At 35.9% G+C, this 23154-nt stretch overlaps 1 protein-coding gene across 1 annotated transcript; it reads left to right on the top strand.

Moving 5' to 3' along the window:
* Nucleotides 1-17967: 17967 nt before the first annotated feature.
* On the top strand, nucleotides 17968-18885 carry LOC131614656 (uncharacterized). The gene is made up of 2 exons (XM_058886216.1): nucleotides 17968-18147; nucleotides 18289-18885. Exons 1-2 carry the CDS (start codon nucleotides 17968-17970, stop codon nucleotides 18883-18885), a joined length of 777 nt encoding a protein of 258 aa, XP_058742199.1.
* Nucleotides 18886-23154: the final 4269 nt, after the last annotated feature.

The following is a 23154-nucleotide window of genomic DNA, read 5'->3' as shown; positions in this document are numbered from 1 at the left end:
ACATTCAACATCATTAACAATATCTCCCTCCTTGTAAGAATTCCAACAACATCATCACCATCAAAATTGCATGCATATACTTGAACATTCAACATCATTAACAATATCTCCCTCCTTGTAAGAATTCGACCCTTTCCATGTTAAGTAGTGACTTTAGGTTCAGTACTTTTAAAGACGTCCATGCACATGGGGGAAGGTTCACGTTCTAAATTGGAGATCTTCACATGTCCTTCTTAAAGAGGACTAACCAAATAAAAGAAATCCTTGAAATTGATATGGCTAGCATGATAAGTCTAAAAGCACCTAACATGTTGCCTTAAGGAGAGAAAACTAGAACCTTTTGTATAGTTTGAGATATTGAGTTTTAAAAATATAAAAAAAACATTGTCATTGTTGGCTTATCCCCCTTATACTCACACTAGTGCTAGAAAACTTTAACAAATGCCCAGCTGACTGAATGTATTTATGAAGAGGGAATAAACGAAATTTTCAATTCGTTGAGTTGTAATTAATTGAAAGGAATGAGATAGTCTATGAGGGAGAATAAAAATTCATGAAAAGCGATATCATACATACCTGTAGTACTCCAATTTCGCTTGGACAATTAAAATTTTGAAAAAATATATATGTAAATAATTTTTTGGTTTAATCTTTTTCATCAAAATCAAAAAATGGTTATTTTAATTTAATTTTTCATTTTATCATTATTATTTTTAAATAAAAAAATGGTAGAACTCTTTTAATTCATAAAATATAAAAAAATAATCATAAATAGAGAATCCTGTCAAAACCAAATTCACGCAACTACCTCTTCCAATTTTTCCAACATCCAATAATTCTGCAAATCATATTTCCAACACCAATATTTCCAAAAATAGTAAACAAATAATATGATTATATGGACATTCATCATGCCATTTAAAGTCCACTTTATTTGCTTGATATTATTTTCATCTTGGTATGATTCAAGCACTATAAAAGGAGATACTATATGGATCATCAAACAAAAATATATCAACACCTTCAAACACAAACCATCCATCATCATCTTCATTCTTCACTCTCTCATCCGCCATCGAACCACCATAAAACCATCAACAAACCTCCATAAAAATTACCTCACCATATTCATCTTTGTACCACAACATAACACCCTTTCCTTCTCCTTAAAACAACCATAGCCATTACCTTCTTCTTCATACATTCACCACCTTTTTTATGAAAATAACTTTTCACCAATAACATATCACCACTTTCATCTCCATAACACATCACCACTTTCATAATTGTTATTGTTTAATTTTAGCATCTAATTTTTAACCTCGGGTTCTAGGCCTTAGACCCTTACGCTATTTACGCCCTTCATTTTACTTGTTGAATCCTTTCTACCTTTTGTTTATAAAAAATTGTGATTCGCTTTTAGTTACTTTGTGTCTCTTTTTTATTTATTTATGACATTTAAGAAACCTTAAGTTTAGACGCTTCGTTAATTTCAAACTCAAGTAAATTGTCTATTAGACTAATAACCCTGTGATTCTCGAGTTTTTATCTATAAGTTGTATAACTTACCTTTCGGATACTCGTCTTCCACCTAAAAACAAATTCAACCAATTGAACCTACATTTTGCACCTCAGCGTGATCTAAAACTTTTTCACAAATGAACGGTGTTTTATCCATTCTGACGCGACAAACGAACAAACGCTTCAATCTTCCAATGCGCCATTAGAAAGCAACGTTTTAGCGCTAAAATGCGACATAAATACCTTTTGCTAAAATCTACCAACAAACAAAAATTTATACCCATAACTATATAGCTTTGAGTTCCCTAGTGCACTTGGGGGATACGTAGGAGAAAGAGTACACATCTTGCCAAACATCCTATTAAAAAAAATATAATTTTCCCCTTTGTAAATACGTCATAATAATTAGAATAAATTGAAAATACTTTAAGCTAACACTGTTATTTGAAAAACTAATTAAATAGTTCCCGTTGGAAACAACGGATGTGTGAGGTGCTAATAGCATTTTCTCCGCGCATAACCGACTTGCGAATCTAAATTTTGTTGCGATGACCATAATTTTGTTCCTTTAAGATTTTATGGACGTTTTCCCTTTCCAAATAAACTTCAGTGGCGATTCCGGTTGATTTCGAGTGTTTATTCGCTTGAGTATTTTACACGCCGCTACATCTGGCGACTCTGTTGGAGATGCTAGAGAGTCAAATCTAGTTTAGTTAGCTTTATGATGAGTGTTATAATTGTTTATTTGTTTTTCTTCTACTATCTTTTAATATTTTATCTCTTATGTGTTATTTTGTTGTTTTTTCATCTGCCATTTGATTTCTTATATGACGGCGTTGGGATTTTCTGGTTGCTTGCACTTTGAGCAAGGCCGTATACTCAAGTATGAGAAAAACTTAAGTTCAAGTTGGTGATTGTGTAGTGTTTTCCATCAAGATGTATGTCTCACATGGGTGATACTAAGATCCCACCTAGAGTAGATCCTTTTGAGGGTATTATTGTATAATGAGTAATTCGTTATTAATGGAAATATATTCAAGAGAATATGTGACTCTAGCGACCTTTGTATAGAACTCTAAACTTGTTATTAGACTGATGGTCGTGTAGTGTTGGCCTTCAAGATGGATATCTCACTTGGTTGACATGGGAACCTCACTCAGAATAGATCCTTTTGAGGGTATCATTGTCTAATGATCAATTCGTTATCAGCGAATATATTTTCCAATGGGATCCATGACTCTCAGAACCATGTCTAAAACCTTGAAGTCGATGTTTGTGTATTTTTTGCCTTTGAAATGTATGTCTCGCTTAGTTGGCACGAAAGCCTCGCATAGAATATATCCTCTTAAAGGTGATGTTGTCTAATGAGTAATTCGATAATGATGGCAATTTTCTCAAATAAGATCTATGACTCTTGGACTTTCTAAAACCTTGTAGTTTACCTCCATGGGGATTACTGGTTATATAGCACCTAAAATCCTCTTACCGTGAGAAATCATACCTGGATTGATCAAAACCATCTTAAACTTAAATCTAAACCATGCATAGCATTGCATTGCAGTTATCATCAAAAAAATTAGCATGTGCTTTTTTTGTTTTCATTGAATCTAAAGGTTATCATAGCATTGTGAGCATCTTAGAAGATATGGGTTCAGAAAAAATAAACACATTCATTCAAGTTCAAATTTCCTAAGTTGGGGAGTTTGAAATATTTGAGTTCTCGACTCACAAACATCAATAAAGGTGCTTTCAAAAAAGATTATGGGAATCTCCTTTATCTTTTGACTATAGAGGTGGATGTTGGGGGTAATCATTGCTTTAGCCTAGTTTTACGATCCTCCATTGAGGCGTTTTACCTTCCAAGAATTTTAGTTAGCACCAACATTGGAGGAGTTTGAGCATATTATGGGTCTTTATGTGAAAGATTGAGCTCTTTTCACAAGCCTAGGGGTACTCCTGAGTCATCAGATGATAGTTACTGCTTTGCACCTAGATAAAAAGGATGTTACACCCAATCTGGAGACAAAAGGAAACGTTCAAGGTATCTTAAGGAAGGTTTTGGAAGAAAAATTCTTAGTCCTCGCAAAGAAAATGATTTGAATGCTACATTAGCTCTTCTCATCTATGGGGTCGTCTGATTCCCAAATATTAACAGTTTCATCTATATGCCAGCCATATGTGTCTTTCTAGCTAAGAACCTTGATTCCAAATTACTTGTTGATGTTTATTATTATTTCCACTTTAGGCATGAGAAGAGAGGATGAACGATCCTATACTGCACTCCTCTACTATATACATGGTTCTTATCTCACCTACCCAAGAAAAGATCTTTTGTTGGAAATCAAGGTAACCTTAAATCGCCTCAGAGAACAGCGTCTCCTGTAGAAAGTGACATTTAGTGGTATTCTCGTGACAATGATGGTATTGAGATAACCTCTAGCTGCGGTGACTTTTCCAATGTACCACTCATGGGATCTAGAGGTTGCATTAATTAAAATCCTATTCTATCTCTATGATAGCTTGGTTATCCGATGTTGTACCAACCTGAAGATAAGTGGTTAGAGATTTTTATCCTGCATGAATGGAGCATAAGAGAGTGGTATGTTAACGAAGATAAGGCAAGCTTGGAGTAGAATTAACCAAAAAGGGAAAGATTGGTAAGAAAATTTTCATCTCCAAAGAACCATATAGGCAATGGGTTAGAGAAAGGGTCAAAGAAGTCAAACATCCTCTCACCATTGAACTTCCTGCTTAACCTAAATTTCCTGGGTCGATTTCCACTACCATATAAGAGGTCAATGAACTCAAGGAAATCATCCTTCTACTTGAAAAAGAAAAAGAAGAGTTACAGTTAAAGCTTGATCACACCTTCCGTGAAAATAATGAGTTAAAGCAAAAGAATGCTCAAAAAGGGGAATTACTCAATGAGATAAGAAAAAAGGTAAAGACAAAAATGGATAGAAAAGACAAAGTGGGCATGTGCGTAAGGGCAGCTGGTTACGAGCTCGATGTGCGCAATCAGCACTTGGATGCAAGAAGGCATAAAAACCATGAATGGGAGGATATATAGATAATATCCATGAAAGCTCTAAAAGATCTTAAAAAAAGGGCTTGTAGCACGGATCCAAAAGCTTAAGGAAATGCTCAAAAATTCAGGGGCCATGTATTGAGTGAGCATCGCCAAAGAGAATAAGAAGAAGATTTCCTTTGAAGGCGTCAAGTTCAGTGGAGAAAAGCACTTAAAGAGCTCGAAACACTTAAATAGCAGCCATCGCCTAAAAGAAGCCTATGAAGCTTTGAGAAACGAGAACATGCATTGGGAGGGAAAATGAAAACACTTGGATGATCTTGTAGAGGATAACAAAATCTTGGTCAAAGAATTCCATCAAGAATATGTGAAGTGAAAAGAGGAGTTTTCAAATTTAGCAACATTTACAAATAGTGTGGTTCAAGACATACCAAGGAAGCTGAAGAGAGTTGATATGGCAATGCACCCTCATAATTCCCCTACATAAGTTTTCAACTTTGTTGAGTTTTATAAAATTATAATATAAGGGTTTAGGGTTGATTTGGATGTACTTAAAAGATCACAATCCAATATGTAATCTGATTGTCTTTGTACTTCTCATTTATCATTGAATGAAAGAATTAATTATTTGCTAGGGAAATATCAATTTTACCTCTATGCTTCTATATGATTATAAATAACTCCGAGCCTCGAGATTCCCTTAAAATGAAAGAAAAAAATACTCATTTCATTCTTCATTCATTATCATATAAACAAACAGTTAATCCAACAAGCTGATTCCCCAGGACTCTGACGGAACTCGCAGTAATTCTTGAAGGAAAATGGAAGAATTTGAATGGGGCCAAGAGACGCTAAGAGAGGGTATTAATACACACTCAAAGGCACAATGAGTAAGGTCCTAAAGGCTTTAAAAGAAATAGCAAGTAAAATAGACAAGGAAGATCAGCCACAGTCGACTAAGCATGCAGAAACTATTACCCATTCATTCTTATCAGGCTTCTATATGGAATCTCAGCGCACTCAAGGGACGAGTGTTTAGTTCCCACCTTTTATTCTACCCATGGGTTATACTCCATCCTTCGCAAATTCCACCAACAGTGGTCCATCTACTAAGTAACTAGTGCAGATCCCGATAAACACTGAAGCACTCCCCGTCATTTACTTAGTGATGCAAGGGCCCTCTGAATATCCTCGTCTTGCATACCATGCACCAGGTTCCCAAGACACCCATCTAGAGGTTATATTAGAGGATAATTAATTTAAGGAAAAGTATCAGGTCTTGGAGAAAATGTTAAGAGCCATTTAAGGGGCATAATGTATTAGGCATAGAAGCACATTATATGTGTTTCTTCCCTTATGTGACCATCCGACCAAAATTCCATGTTCCAGACTTTGAAAAGTACAAAGGCCTTAGCTCCCAAAAGAGTCAATTGGTAATGTATTATAAGAAAAAATGGCTCCTCAAGTTAATAACGACAAGTTGATGATTCATTGTTTCCAACATAACTTGAGTGGGGAATCGGTGAAATGGTACATGAATCTTGAGAATAGTAAGATTCATTCATGTAGTAATTATGTGCAGGGTTTATGGTATTACATAACCATATGTAGCGTATGTGTCACCTTCTCATCATTTACATCCATCACCTTTTAGGCTGACCTATAAAAAACTTTTGACTTTCACTCCTTAGAATCATAATACCCCTCAGAATCATAATCACCCTCATGATCATAATCACCCTTATAATCATGATCACAATCAGGGTCAAAATTAGCATAGGAGGAACATGACTCTACCCACATTTGATTCAGAATGCCTTAGAGGTTCAGCAATCTCTTCCACCTTTACCAAGACCATAACCGCCATGGTACAATCTAAACACTAGACGTGAATACCATAACGGGGTAGTGGGGAATATTTTGGATGACTGCAAGGCTCTAAAAGCTAAGGTACAAGACTTGATAAAAAAATAAGATTCTGACTTTAAAAGAGGATGATCTAAATGTCAAAAGTAATCCTTTTTAAGAACATCATGGCATGACCATCAATTTTATTGATGAAAGCTTAATCCATCTAGTCATATGATAAGTAGAAGAAGTGAAAACTCCTTTAGCAAAATTCCATGAAAGGTTGATAGAATCCAACTTTATCATAGAGAAATATGATGGATGTTCTAAGTGTAAAAGCTGTCAAAAAGAATGCGGAATTGTAAGGAAGAATATCCAACAAATGATTGATCAGGGTATTTTGCAAATGAGTGTTGCTAAAGGTGACGAAGATATTTGCAGCTTGGAGCCAAATTTTGAGTTTCCAAAGCTTTTAGAGATTGTCTACCTAAACGGTAATACCCATTAAATGGTGGGCCAGAGATCACCACTTGTTATCTATGTACTGGCAACTTTTCCTTATGAAAGTACAAAATCTGTGTCGTGGAAATATGACGTGACTACCCTTGTTGGTGGAAAAAAATTTACTGTGAAGGATAAACCCATAGAGCTTATCAAAGATGTTATTACCCATATCACAGGAGCTAGTGGGATGACTCGGGCTAGTTGTGTCTTCATACCTGAACAACTCAGAGGGGTAACAACTAAAACATCAGATGAACTGCCAATTGGAAAAGAAGTGTCGAGTCCTAGAAAGGAAACAAAATTTGTTAATACGTCTACTTCCCTCAATGAGACTGAAGATTTCTTAAATATCATCAAGAGAAGTGAATATAAGGTGGAAGAAAAATTGCACCAGACGTCCTAAAAAATATCTATATTATCATTACTGCTGAACTCTGAGGCACATCGGGAAGCATTACTGAAGGTTCTAAACCAGGCTCATGTGAGTTAGAATATCAAAGTAGACCATATACATGAAATGTCTGGATGAAGTCCTTATCAGAGTGTTGGTAGACACTAGCTCTTTGCTAAATGTTATGCCTAAGTTTACACTTGCTAAACTCTTGTTCAAGGGAACACCTTTAGGCCCAATAATCATGTTGAAGAAGATTGTGAGGACTGCAACACTCCATTTTTTAGAAATTAATTTAATTGATTTAATTGGAGTTTGTGGTGTTTATTTAATTATATTCTTGTTGATTTAATTAGATAAGTTTGGGAGTAGGGATGTGTAAACATGTGATGAGGTGTAGAGAGTAATTAGAGATTGTTAGAAATTATTTAGAATTATTAAATATTAGTTTATGTGATTTATTAATAATATAATGAAAAAATAAGATAAATAGAATGTGTAGAGATTTTAGGGGTATTATGGTAATTGGACGAGGATAAGTGAGGGTATATTAGGAAAAGTATATAAAGGGTCAAAGGTTTCTAAGTAAAAATGGAATAAGGAGAAAAGTAAGGTCAGTTTACAACATATGTGAAACAGAGAGGAAAAGGTGAAGGAGGCTAGGGCATAGAAAAACAAGATGTATCCATCCATAGTGTTTGAAGAAAAGAAATTCTAGGAGAATTCTAAGGTAAGGGTGGGTAACGACTGTCAATTATGAATGAAATGGAGGAAGGGTAGATGTAGGGTTTTTATTCTTGTTGATTGTTGTTGATTATAATTATTATTATTATGTAATTGATGAAAACCCATTGATATTGATGTTGTATGATTATGTTGTGTAGTGTTGTTAATGACAATAATTTTGCCGTATCTTAATTGTTGGATCGTGTGTTGAATATATGAATTGATGATTGCATGATGTATCTCTGATGTTATGACCTATAAATAGGTGTTGTAAGCTATTATAAATTTTATATAATTGTAGAATTTTGAATTCTGAAATTGGGATTTTTTACAGAATTAAATTCGGAGTTCCAGAAGGCCTCCAACTAGGAAATATGCATTTTTCTGGTTTGTTGTCCTGAGGAGTTTGCTAAGCAAACTAGTAGCGAAAGTACTTGTTTTTCTTATGGAGGAGTTCGCTGTAGCGAGAAGTAGCAAAAGTTCAATGTAGCGAACAGTAGCGGACATGTAATGAGCATCACAAACATAACTTTTGACATGTAAGTCCAATTTGAGCGACGTTTGAAGCATTAGAAAGCTAACGCACTGAACTATAACGTGATATAGATAAGTGAATTGTTTGAGTATTATTTATATGCCTAATATGTTTATGTAAGTTGATTTTTTTATATGTTTTGCTAATGGGTTATTGTACTGTTGTGATAATGTTGTGCTATGATGAGTTGTTATAATGATGAAGCTTATCGGTTCTGTTAGGGCGTTGATGTTAGTGATGTTGTTACGATGATATTGTGATGATATATTAGTGATTTTTTTCATGCCCAAATATAAACATGCTATGTTACTGATGAATATGATGTTGAGGACACATTTGACTAGCCGAGGTCGGACTTATGTGTGTTGTTGTTGCATGATCAGAGTTAATGCATCCATGATGTGAAAACTTCGATTCTGTTTATGTTGTGAACCCGTTTCTATGGTGATAGATCGAGTGCGAGTAGCTAGAATTTCTTGTTTGGGGATTTTAGTGAAGTGTTACTATGGTGATGGTAGCAATTTGTGATGTGCTCCGGTTCCAAAGGGATTTGATCCAATGGTCAGGAGCAAATTGTGATGTGCTCCGGTACCACATGCATTTGAGTCAGTGTTTCTACATTAACATTCTATGTGACATTGCATATGTTGGATATATGATATATGATGTGGTGATTAATGGTGATTACTATGTGATTATGTGTGAACTATTTATGATGAATGAAGATGTGAGTATATGTTGTATTGATGTTGTTGATTTGTAGACTATATTTGTTGAAGTTTACTTTTCTCTTATGTTGTTTTTTATTGGTTATTATTACTCACTCCTTCTGATTGAATGTTGCCTCCATGCGGGTAATGTGCATATACTCAGGAGTAGACTCCAAAGAATTAAGTGGAAGCTAGCTATTAGAGCTTGTTTCAATTTATCATTTTAAGAAGTAGGGATTCTGCTCTGATTCACGTAACACTGGTTGGGGTTGACGCTTGTCTTTTTTATTTCTTTTGCTATTAATTTCATGGTGATACTCTAAGATATTAAATTGAGTGTTGACGACACTTTTCTTTTGTTGATTCTATATATGTTAGAGTTTAAGACTCAACCTTAGTTGTGGAAGTATTAACTGAATTTTTATGATGAATCTGCTGCGGTGTTTTTTATAGTACTTGACCTGAATCAGATGTGTTGGATGTCGTGTGACATCCCAAGTACAAATCAGACATATTGGATGCCGTGTAGCCTCCTAGGCATAAAATGTGTAGTATAATTGTTCACTATGGTAACCTGTGTTACGAATCAAGATATTTGTGTTGTTTTATGAAGCCTGACACCCTTGTGTGGCTTGCTTTAATGAATTTATTCGTACACTATTTGTGGGGTTTAGAAGGGTGTTACAAGGAAGATTATGAACTTCCTAACAAATTGACAAGACTGCTAGAGCGCGAGTCTAAAAAGATTTAGCCGCATCAAGAGTCGATGGAAGTAATAAACTTGGGCACATAGCACGAAAGAAAGAAAGTTAAGATCAGAGTATATGGGGAAGAAGTTTACGAGAAAGGTTAGTCAAACTCTTGCAAGAATATGTGGATGTGTTTGCATGGTCATACCAAGATATGTCAGGTTTAGACATAGACATATTTGAGCTCAAGTTACCACTTCGACCAAAATATCCTCCTGTAAAGCAAAATATGAGAAGAACTAGGTCAGACATGTCACTCGAGATTCGAGAAGAAGTCAAGAGGCAGTTCTATGTAGGATTCTAATCTATAGCAAAGTACCCGCAATGTGTCACTAATATTGTACCAGTCCCAAAGAAGGAATGAAAGGTTTAATAATTATCCATAAGGGAGTATTTATTTGCGTTCAAAGCTAAACCCTTTGATATATTTGGTTTGGGGATTTAGATTATAAGTCGTCAATTTGGTTCTGAAGTTAAGCCTAGTCAAACACTTTGTTTTGTATGAGATTAACTTGGCTTAAAATCTCAACTTTGTTTAGGGTTATCTTGGTAAGTCCCTCGGTTGTCAAAATATTTCTTTGGTTCGAGATAAGCTTGACTTAAAATTGTAGTGGTTTATGGTCATCCTAGTCAAAACCTCGGTTCGATTCATGAGTTCATCTAGGTCAAAAAATCATTATGCTTCGAGATTAGCCTATAGAAAATACTCCCTCCGTCCCATAATCAGTGACCCCGCCCACCATTTCACATATATTAAGAAAAGTGTATAAAAGTAAGAGAGAGAATAAGGTTTTTACTATAGTACCCTTATTGTGTATTGGAAATGATGAAATTTTTATTTATTAAAGGGTAGAATTGAAAAAAGTGTATTGGAAGTTGAAATGGGTCATTCATTTTGGGACACCATTTTATTCCAAATGGGTCACTCATTGTGGGACAGAGGGAGTAGCAGTTTAGCTTGGGGACTAACTGCTTCTAGTTGATGTTTGGAAAGAAGAACTATCGTTTTAATATGGTGTTTAGAAGGAAGACTAGCCACTTCTCTTCGGTGCTTGTTGTTTTATTCGAAGATTGCCTGAAACTTCATTTTTCTTTGCATAAGGGGGTTTGAAAGTTCAACCTACTTAAAATTCTTAAGAATTGTTAGATACTCTTAAGATCAAATCTTGGAAAGTTGGAAAGAAGATTAGGTCACTTTATTCTGACTGAACCTCCATAACTACCAGTGTCACTTATTTTACCATTAACTCTTTATTTTTTACTTATTTACTTTTCCGTTGCTAATTTCTAAAAACATTTTAAAATTATTTTTAAACTCTGAAAAATAATTGTGAAAGTTTTCACGAATAAATATGGAAACAATCCCCAATATGTCTGGATCCACCCAGTCACCTAAAATATCCTAATTGAACTTTTTGGTTGAGTTACATCATCACCATGATTAAAATATGTAGTGAAAAAATATAATTCAAGTGCAATGTAATAAGAAATGAGTCTTGAACCATCACTATCTTCGAAGCCCTGTAAAAGATGTAAGCTACAGAAAAGAAGAACGTTGAATTTCGGGACTCAGAGGAAGGAACAATAAAACATGAAAGACAAGTGGCAATGAGCAAAGTCGTTTGAACTTGATCCAACTCTAAATAAGAGAATTTTCTGAAATGAATGGTAAACAAAGAAAAATACTTTATTCGTAGGTCGTTAGCAACAAAAAGGGTAAACACGATACTTAAAAAACCCTTTTGTACCATATTCAAGCATTGAGGACCGTATGACCCATTATGCAGGGAAGGGTTTGAGTGACTTTGAATAATGGTAACTTTGGTAACTTTGGTTAAATAAAAATTCTCTCTCATCAATATAACATATATTTATTATATGTTCATTTATAAAATGAACTAAAGTCACCAAAGTTACAGCATAGTAAAGTCACTGAAGCTGCTTCCCATTATGCACCACCAATAGTTGAGATCTTCTCAAAAGAGGTTCAAAAATCATTAAAATACTCTAAATAAGGAGAGACATCATTACTAACTAGCATAATAAGACGAGTTAGTCATCTCCACCCTTACGTTGTGTATTTAAAGGGAAGCATTTAATGCCCCTATTCCCAAGAATAGAAACATACCATTTATAACTTCCACGTCCAGAGATTTTGTGGTCGAGTAAAGATACCCGTCACGAACCATCACTCTTCAAAGCATAAATTAGGGCTTAGGAAAAACTGCTCATGATCGTCCGCAAGACTTGGAAGACAAAGTCTTAATGGCTAAGTAGTGACACACTGAATGCAGAACAAGCAGACCATCGAGATCAACTCTAATTCCATTACAATATCTATATTAATCTTTGTTTTGTATTCTTTTTTTCATGTTTAGTTATTTCATATTTTGATTTAATTTATTATAGTTAATATAATGATTATAATATTAAATTAATAATAATTGGTTGTTTAGTGGATTAAGGGATACAACATGTTACATACTCATTTTCAAAAATCTTATTTTATATGATACAATAATTAATTCATTAATTAATCCTTTTAGTTTTAGTCTAAACATAATAACTATTATTTATTTTTACATATATATTAAGTGAATTGATAATTATTTAATGATTTAGAGGTCGGCAGTTGGAATTTTATTCATTTCATAAGAATTACTTTACATAATAATAAAATGAAAATTTTTTTGGCCACCTCCCTACCTTCTAGTCCACCTCTGGTGAAAAACCCAAACTACCCCTGACTTCGGAAATGCATTTCCGAAATGTAAGAAAAAGGTGTTTTCGGAGATGCATCTCCGAAAGCGCCTTTTTTTTTGAAAAATTTAACTTATTTCGGAAGTTCATTTCCGAAAACAGCATTTCAGAAGTTCATTTCCGAAATACTGCGCGTTTTGCAGATTAAGCAAAACAGCCCCCTCCCCCAAATCATTTACCCTAATCTTCTTCAAACTCAACCCCAAAGAGATTTTTGTGCATACCAGTTCCAAGCTACCTCAAAGGCTCCATCTACTTGCTCTATTACATTCTAAAGTCCTCCAATCTATTCAATAGGTAAGCATTTTGATTTTAAGATCTATGATTAAAATGTATATTAGGGTGTTTACAAATAGCAAAAAATGTATTAGGTTAGGTTTATAGTGATATTTAGGATGTTTAGAATGTGTATACATAGTTTTGAATTTTGATTTTGGGGTCTGCCATTGAAGGTTGCAGAAAAGCTCTGCGCAGGGGTGTTTCGGAAGTTCATTTCCGAAAACACCTCCATCCCAGTTTCGGAAATGAACTTCCGAACTGTATCAGAAGTGCATTTTTTTTTGTTTTTTCATTTGTCTCGCATATTAATCGATTTCGATTGTTTACAAGAACATGTCAGGCAACCAGCCAGCACGCATCAGACAGGGCAGGGAGTCCCAGACTGCGTCGGCTAGACGCGAGCGGGCGGCGGCGCAGCTGGCGTCGACCCAGGGACGGGGCCGGGGACGCCGTGTGCGCGTTCCACAGGACTTGGTGGAGAGTTCATCTGCTTCAGGCTCTAGGAGTAGGCTGGCTCGGGTATCTTCTTCCCGCCAGCGAGAGGAGGAGGATGAGGATGAGGAGGAGGTGATACCGGATGTTGACCCTCCAGTCGGGGAGGAGGAGGAGCAGGAGGAGCAGGAGGTGGATAGCTATCCGGGAGGGCCTTTTGACACTTCCCTGCTGATTCACTACCAGGATCACGTCGCTCGGCGGATCTGGGAGGGAGAGGTATTTTTTTAACTTAGCCGTTTATTTGTCACCATTTTTTTTTATAATTTTACCGTTTATTTCTCGCTTATTTGTTTTTTTTTTTAACAGGAGAGAGAGCCATTGAAAATGGTGAACCACTCCAGGAAGATTTTCGGTCTGTTTAAACCAGCAGCTCAGTGGTTTAACGACCATGTGCGAGGTTCAGGGCTTAGCGGGCTCTGCATGACCGGGTACACCACCATCAGCACCGGCATGCAGGGGGCATTTGTGGAGCGCTGGCACAAGGAGACGTCTTCTTTCCACTTGCCGGTGGGGGAGTTGACGATCACCTTGCATGATGTCCAGTGTCTTCTCCACCTGCCCATCAGGGGGTGGCTGTTGGACCACTCCAGGATCCAGAGGGTCGAGGCCATTGAGTGGATGATGCACTATTTGGGCATGCCGCACGAGGTTGCTCACCTGGAGTGCGTCTCGACTTCTGGGTGTCATGTCCGGTTCAACACACTGAGCCTCTATTTTGAGTTCCACCTGGACGCGGCGGCTGAGGCCGAGCAGGAGGGTAACGACCTATTCAGGGAGTACCACCGCGGCTGCACTCTCCGGTGCTGGTACATGCATGTGGTAGGCGCTGCATGCTTTGTGGACAAGAGTGCCAGGTACGTCGACGTGGCCTACCTCCGCTATTTCATGGACCTGGATACCGTTCACCAGTGGAACTGGGGGTCAGCTACTCTGGCATATCTCTACCAGAAGCTGAATGAGGCCTCCAACTGGAGGACGAGGCAGTTGGTCGGATCCTGCACACTGCTTACGGTACGTTTTATTTTAATACATTATCGTATTTATTTATTTATATATGTTTCGTATTTAATTTTAATACATTATCTTGTTTCTGTTTCAGAGCTGGATCATCTCCTACTTCTCCTGCATCCACGGCTACCACCTCGATCCTGCGTACGTGGACGCCTTGCCCAGGGCCGCCAGATACGATCTCCAGAGGGGGAACGATGCGGTGGGACCATACCGTGGATACCTGGACCGCACTCTGCACGACGACGTCACCTGGAGACCGTTCATCGACTACGCTCAGATTGTCCCCTTTGACGGCATTGCACTTTATTCTGGCTGGTTGGCTTGCGGGACCGGCATCATAGTTCGATATCTCCCTGAGCGGTGCATGCGTCAGTTCGGATTCGTGCAGCGGATACCCAGGTCACCCTTTGAGGCTGCTCCCGACACTGTGACCCGAGTGCAGCTCACTGCCATATGGGAGCATTGGGAGGATCATGTGGTACCGCTGGAGTACCGTCTCACTCGGGTCACCCAGGACTGGCACAGTGAGGAGGGATACGTCACATGGTTCTACCGGGTGTCACATCCTCTTCTGAGACCCGACATTCCCGGCGCTCCTAGGCCAGCACACGAGGAGATCCTGGAGAACCAGCAGGCCGAGGATGATCACGACATTGATCTCATGCCGATCTGCCAGCGGATATCGATGATTGGGCAGGACGCGTTGGATCGAGGTATCGTGGAGCGGGGCGGTCCAGAGGCAGTCGCTGTGATGGAGATGATCGTCACTGATGCGGGCCGTGCGGCGACATACACGCGGCAGAGGAGGTCTCAGGGCGAGAGGTTTAGGCACACCCAGTAGTGGTCGGGTTTATATATTTTTTGTTATCGGATTGTATCTTTAGCACACTATTTTTATTTTTTTCGGTTTGTATATATTATTTTCATCGGATTAGTATTTTTTTTTGTTTATTTATCATATTAGTATTTTCAGTTTATCTATTGCTTATTTTATTTGGCGTTTACGTTTAATTAAAATGCGAGACTGTTTTAGATAAAACATAAAAAAAAACACAGTTTCTGCATAATTCGGAAATGAACTTCCGAAACCCCCCAAAATCTGAACAAAGGTGTTTTCGGAAGTTCATCTCCGAAGACACCCCCCATGAGGTGTTTTCGGAAGTTCATCTCCGAAGACACCCCCCATGAGGTGTTTTCGGAGATGCACTTCCGAATTAAGGAAATTTTTTTAAAAAAAAAGCGCTTCGGAAGTTCATCTCCGAAGCAGGGGTATTTTGGGATTTTCGCTGGGGGTGACCCCCATAGGGAGGTGGGTAAAGAAAAAATCTAATAAAATAGATAACAAATTAATTTATGTTTCTATATTAATAGATTTTAATAACTTTTGTTTTTATTTTAAAGAAATATTAAATGATATTTTTGAATGATTTAGGGGAAGTTAGGTAAAATATTATATAATATAAAAAAACTTCTTTTATCAAATATAATCCATATAGTAAAATATATTATATAATATTGATGAAAATTTAAATAATAAATATTTTATTGCATATTAAAATTAACTAAAATATTAATTGTTGAATGAATAAAATTATGTTGGGTAAAATATTCTGAGTTGAAATTTTTCTTATTCTCTTTTTCATAATTATATTCATATAATAACTATGCATTTGGATTAAAAGTAACCTTCATTTTAATTTATATCTTAATAACTATTGTTTTCACAGGCCCCATGTTTGTGTTGTTATTACTTGCTAGTTTCAATAAACATTTTTTATTAAATACTAAAAGTAATTAAAATATTAATGCTGAATGGATCAAGGTATGTCGAGTAAAATATTTGTAGTTGAAATTTTTTCTTAATCTCTTTTTGATAATTCATATAGCATCCATTCATTTTGACTCGCAGAACATTTGTATTAACATGTCTATTACAAAGTTATCCTATAGCCTATTAAAAAAACAAAGTTATCCTATATCTTCATCTATGATAATTATTATTTTAATTTTAAGCAAAAATTAACTGATATAGTAATTCTCATACAAAAATTTTTTTATAAAAATTAAGACAAACAAATGAAAAATTGGTCAATTCTAGAAATATTTTAAAATCAAAATGTCTAATTTTGTAGAAAAATAATTATCTATTTTAAACTTTAAATTAAGTAAAATTACCAAGTTTTGCTAAGTAGTTGGTTTGAATTTCAATTCAATTCAACTTTCTCAAATAGAAAGTCCAACTAAAATCTTAGCAAAAAAAAAAAATACAAGAATTCGATATAATATTCATATTCAAAACGTTTTAACGGCTAGTTTCATAGTAAAAGGAAACTAGTATATACTATACTCGTTTTCTAAAATTGTAACATGCTAATTCATATTTAATTCAGAAGCACATTAATTTTTTTAAATAGTGATTTACTATATTTGACTTATGACTGAATTGACTAACAGATTATTTTTACAAATGATTCACACTCCAAGTAAAATAAAATTTACTGCTTCATTAGCCAAAAAAAATGCAAAAGTATCATCAATCAATAAATAAGTAATGATTTTATTGGAGTTGCATGTCATAGATTCATTAGTGCCATTGCTCACTGCTTCATTTACTTAATAGACTTGATCCTATCAATAAATAAGGTGAGAGATTTTATTAAAAAACGAGACTCTCTTATAACAATAATAATAATTTTTACATAATTTTATTTAATTAAATATTGTTGTTTTATTTTTTTAGGTGAATTCTTATTTACCCACCTCAAAAAGGTGGGTAAGGTTACCTTTAGTGTAAAATGCATTGAAAACATCAAACAATTGTTTTATATAATAAATAATTAAATATATAAAAATTAAATGGCGTCATCTGATTGGTGGAATGTACACTACCCATCTTTTTGTGATGGGTAGAGAAGTTGTCCCCTTTTTTTTATCTAGGATATATAAAATGTTTTGAAAACTACCGGATGAATAGCTCAATTTTATTAATAACTAAAATAATTAAATCAACTTTTACAATATTTAGGATATAACATAATTCAGACGATAATATCATTGTTAGATCGGATAATTTTATTTGTCTCAAATTTGAATCCAATGCATTATTTACAATTTTATTAGTTATTTACTCCATGGATCTAAGATAAATATATACCATTTTTTATAAATAAAAAACCTAAGTTATATGATTACTCAAACTTCACCTTATTAAATAATGTATTTTCTTTAAAAGTTCTATATTCTTGTTGACCGTAGAATATATTTTGTCTTGCATGTTTTTTCCTTGTTTAAACATTCAAGGAAGTTTATTCAAGGATAAATACCCCTCACTAGCAATTATCTAACCCACACAAACAAACTTGCTTTCTCACTAAAACGTTCTAAATCATTTATTTGGTGTTTTCAAAAAAATGTCTCAAAGAATTTCAATCGGAAATGCAGAAGACAAAATCTTAAAGCAAAAAATGATTGAAGAATCAGAGGCAGCAAAAAAAACGGAATCAAAGAAGGTAATAACATCCTCTGAAGCTGATTCTGAGAGGGGCAAAATGGTAGCAGTCGCAGAGCCAATACTGTATAATGAACCCAAGGTAATGAAATCTTCAATTCAATTAAAAGATTTATTTACTCTAAAACTTGGCAGCAACACTAAGATAACTTCCAACCTCTTATAGAAATGTGAATATTTAAGTTCATCAAAAAATATTATTACTGAACTTTTATTTAAACAGGAAGCGAAAATATTTCCTTGTCTTTTTTGTGACAAGACATTTTCGAGTTCACAAGCTCTTGGAGGGCATCAAAATGCTCATAAGGAAGAACGTGCCTTAAAAAAAATGGAGCAAAAAAGAATAGAGGAAGAAATGGAGGCCGCCATGAGGTATAGACCTATTTTTCCATACTGTTATCCTTATTCAAACCCTATTCACCATCAAGCATATCCCAATTTATGCGGCAACCTGCAAGCCCTAGTTGGCACTCAGATGAACAATGTAATTTCTACCCGGCTTGATTCTCCATTTATGATGCAAGTTCCAAAGCCACCACTACACCTTGAGATGATTAATTTTTTAGGTGAAAATCAAACTCTTGCATTGCCAATAACTCAAAGGGCAAACCCTGTAGATGATGATGGAGTGGAATTGAGACTTTTTACATCTGGTGAGGGTGTCGAAAGAAATTCAAATGCTGAATTTCCTTCTAATGATCTTACAACTGAAACTCGTGATTTATTTGGAGGAAGCCATGTTCTAGCAGAGACTAATGCGTCTTCATCATCAACAACTGAATCAACATCCGAGGAATTTGATTTGAATCTCAAACTTTAAGATTTAGTGTCTACCTAATAAAAGTACATTAGACACATATTAGGACATCATGTTTTCATGGTCATCCTATCTTTTAAATTATGTTTTGTTGCTTTGATTTATTTTCTTCCGTATCTTAATGTTAATGTACTTTGTTTTATGAATTCACCATGAATAAAATATATATGTTTTCTTTGTTAATATTAATAGTTTTAATTATCAAGTAGATCGAATACTATGGTCTTCACGTAATGAATTACTACTTGTTCAAAAATCTGCATGTGCATGTGGATTTCGAAATTAAGAATCAAATTTTTCTAATAAATTCATATCTATTTTCGAATGAAACATAATTTTAGGGCTAAGTTGCAACATCGTAGCTAGATTTTTTTTTTTAAATCAAGAAATATATATAAAACCAAACGTTCGAAATACAACACCGGAAAGCCAAAAAAGAAAGTTACAAACCGATTGAAACATAACTTAAGCAAAACAATGAGTTATTGCTAAACTCAAAGAAGTTATAATTGGAATGTGTAATTTTCCCAATAAACGACCACCTCCAAATTAAAGTCTTACAACTCCAAACAACATCCCTCGAGTTCCACGAACCTTGGTTAAAAACTATATTGTTCCTTCGTAACCACAAGCTCCATAAAATAGCAAGCCAAACGATACCAAGTTTCGCAACTTTGACTTTCATAGACCGGCAAAAAGAGCTTCAATAGATAAACCCCTCCTTAAAATCTAAACCGACTTTATAAGGCAACCCGATCCATTCGGCCACTTCTCTCCAAACAATACCGGCATTTCGGCAAGAAATAAAAGAGTGAAGAAGGGATTCATTAGAATCGGCACAAAAAACACACTCCAAATTCGAGGTGTTAGAAATAATACCTTTAAACAAAAGAGAATCCTTGGTTGGGACTTTGTTGATAAAGATCTCCATCCAAAAGCCTTTACCTTCAAAGGTGCATCAAGCTTCCAAATATCCACGAAAGCCGAATCAAATCTATTTGTCGGGCCACAAGGAACATAAAAACTACACAAGAAATGATAGCAAGATGCAACGGTGTATATACCATCCGAAAGAAGCTTCCACCGAGCCGAGTCCTCTCGAGAAAGAGAAATAGGAGCCTCGGCTAGCAAAAGATGCAGTCTGTCCATATCTCCAAGGGTGGCAGCAGCGTCTGGCTGCCTGAAGGCAGCGTTACCAGCGACAACCGGCTGCACAGAACTGGCCTGAACCGAAGCAGCTTCATCATTAGCTTCTTCAGCGACATTGATATAGCAGAGGTAGAAACAAAATTCTGGGCTGCACCTATTTGGGCATCAAAAACACCAACAGAAGGGGCAGCATTCGGAGAAGCACCCACACGTAAAACATGGTTGACAGAGACACCTAAATCTCCCCAACTCCATCTTCCATCTACCCATCCACCCATCGCTCCGATAGAAACATCTTGTAACAAAGACGTCTTAAAAAGAATCGCAAAAAGATCCTTTAAAATGCCGCCGTTCAACCAATGAGAATTCCAAAAAGAGATATTGTGCCCGTCTCCAACCTGAAAATGAAAATTGTTAGTATAAAAATACTCCGGTAGCTCCTTCCCCAAAGATAATAAATCCGCCCACCACACCGACGAAGACTTATCCTTCTTAGAATTCAAAGAATTACCACTCAAACTTATATTCGCGTCCTCGTACCTAGCTTTTAACATTCGATACCATAATTCATTTTTTTGCACCGAAAATCCTCCAACTCCACTTTAAAAGAAGAGCCTTATTAAAAATTTCCAATCTTCTAAAACGAAGCCCGCCTTTCTCCACCGGAAGGCACATATCATCCCACTTCACCCAATTCATTTTCCTTTTTTCTTCCGTCCCTCCCCACAAAAAAATACTTTGCATTTTGTTAATCTCCAATATTATCTTCTTCGGAGCTTTGTAGAAAGATAGAGTGAATATCGCCAGACTACTTAGAACCGATTTTAAAAGGGTTATCCTCCCACCAAAACTAAGCCACCGCCCTTTCCAAGAATTCAATCTTCGCCTAACATTTTCCAAAAGAGGCTTCCAAGAAGAGATTCTCCTAGGATTTTTACCAACAAAAATACCAAGAAATTTGAACTCCTTTTTCTCCTCCCTACAATTAAGGAAATTGGTAGCTACTCCCATAAAATGAGAGTTAATGTTTATGCCTATCAACTTGCTCTTGTGATAATTAATACGAAAACCCGACACCACTTCGAAGCTCCGAAGAACCGCCTTTAAAGCCCAAATGTGATTCCAACTCCCATTGCCAATTAAAAGCGTGTCATCGGCAAACTGGAGAATATCAACAAAGCATTTACCATTTACATTAAACCCAACAATGAAGAATCAAATTATGTAACTCTTGAGTTACTTTGTTTAATATATTTTTAATCATATTCTTGTTCTATAAAATTCATTGTTAGATTCAAAAGTTTATATTGATTAGTTATATAAAAAATGAAATTAATTAGTAATATGTTATTGACATGTGATAAAATTAACATTGTATCATTTAGAGTAATATCATATGTCTAAATATAAAGGCGGCGAGTAGAGAAGCCCAAACAGTGCGGCGGCGTATGGCGGCGAGGATGTAGTTTCTTTCGTTTGTTCTGTGCTGCGGTCGAGTGCTCTCTTCGTTCTTGTGTTTAGGTACTAGGGGTTTGCCCATTCCCTCCTTTCCATATTTGGTTTAAATTCTTGGTTTTCGAATCAAGGACCTCGGTGGTGAAGTGGGTTTGGGGCTTCTAGGGTCTGCACAGTGTTTCATTTGGTTCCGTTTTCTTCTGCGGATTCGGCCTCGACAGGGTTGCGTTCACTGTTTTCTTTTTCTTATTTTCGTTTTTAGGCTTCTCTGTTTTTTTGGTGATGGCTTGGAATAGTGTAAACAGAAGGGGCTTTTGTCACATTGTCTAGAAGTGGGATTGTAATACGGTGAACTGACTTTTATCAAAATGTTGCGATTAAGCATGAGTCGCCACCGACTTTTATTTTATCCAAATTAATAGAAAGGCTAAAAGAACAGGAAAAACCTTTTAGATAAAAACTGAGTTCGGGGGGTAATTATGCAAATGGAAGGTGTAAGGCACCCTTTGCATCCATGGTTTTCCATGGGCTCTTAATTGCTTTGCTCTTTGATTTCAGAAATGTAGAAGAAGTGAATACGGACTTTAGCTCGTAAATGAGCGTAGCCATTTTGAAGGTTTATGAGAAAGAATATGAAAACAATTTTATCCAGAGCAAGGCAATTAGGGGCAATTACCTTAATAAAGTAGAAAATAGTCCTTTTAGCCTTTCGGGGTGAAAGGGTCTTTCCATGCCATAAGAGGGCAGGAAGCCTTTCATTTGGAGGTTAACGGGTCATCGAAGCATCGTTCGCCATAAGACTGACCCATGCCATAGAGAGGCAGGTAGTCTAAGGGAAGGATCAGAATAGTCTTTCGTTTAGGCAACCAGAGGATACCTCAGCCTTTTCGTAGGCAACTTCCGAGGGTCGAGATCATGTTTAGTGTATCGAAGGCAGCATCATTAGGGACCATGATCTTTAATCGAGGCAACAGGGCTGAGGCATCCTCGTATTCGAGGGACTGACTATTCTGCAAAAAACACAAGGCAACAGGCAACAAGGCAACAGGCAACAAGGCAACAGGCAACAGAGAGGTTTACCCAAAAGTGTACGTGTGTGCACCAATCACGTGATTATATTCAGTTATATTATCTTGCAAATTAGTGATCTAAATTAATTACAGGCTTGCACTCCCTAGGATTACTAGCCAAGCAGTTTAATATAAATAGTAATAATGGGGAAGGGAAATTGCGATTTTTTTACCAGAATGCCACATATATGAGATTCAAATACCAGAATGCCACGAACTGGAAAAAAAATACGAAAATGCCACATATATTGCGATTTTTTTTTTCGTTTTTTTTATTTAAATTGAATTTAAAGATTTATTAATAATGAAAATTGTTTTTTTATTATAAATAATAATTAAAATATAATAAAATATAATAAAAAACATTAAAATATAAAAAAAAAAATTATTTGCCAATATTTATTTTACTCAATACATAAACGGGTACAAGGAAAAAAAGCCTATTTTTTCTTGGGCTTTGGTTGGACCATATGACCCCCAGTGATACATTTTTTGGGTTTCGGTGCTCTTGTACTCTTGCGTATAGGTTGCTCATTGTTTGGTGGAGGTTGCCTTTATGGAGAATCGTCGCTTGAAAGATTATAGTTTTGATGCGACG

This window comes from Vicia villosa, linkage group LG6 (assembly GCF_029867415.1).
Source record: "Vicia villosa cultivar HV-30 ecotype Madison, WI linkage group LG6, Vvil1.0, whole genome shotgun sequence".
NCBI lineage: Eukaryota > Viridiplantae > Streptophyta > Magnoliopsida > Fabales > Fabaceae > Vicia > Vicia villosa.
Note: the sequence above shows the minus strand (reverse complement) of the source record. Positions and strands in the feature narration are given on the sequence as shown.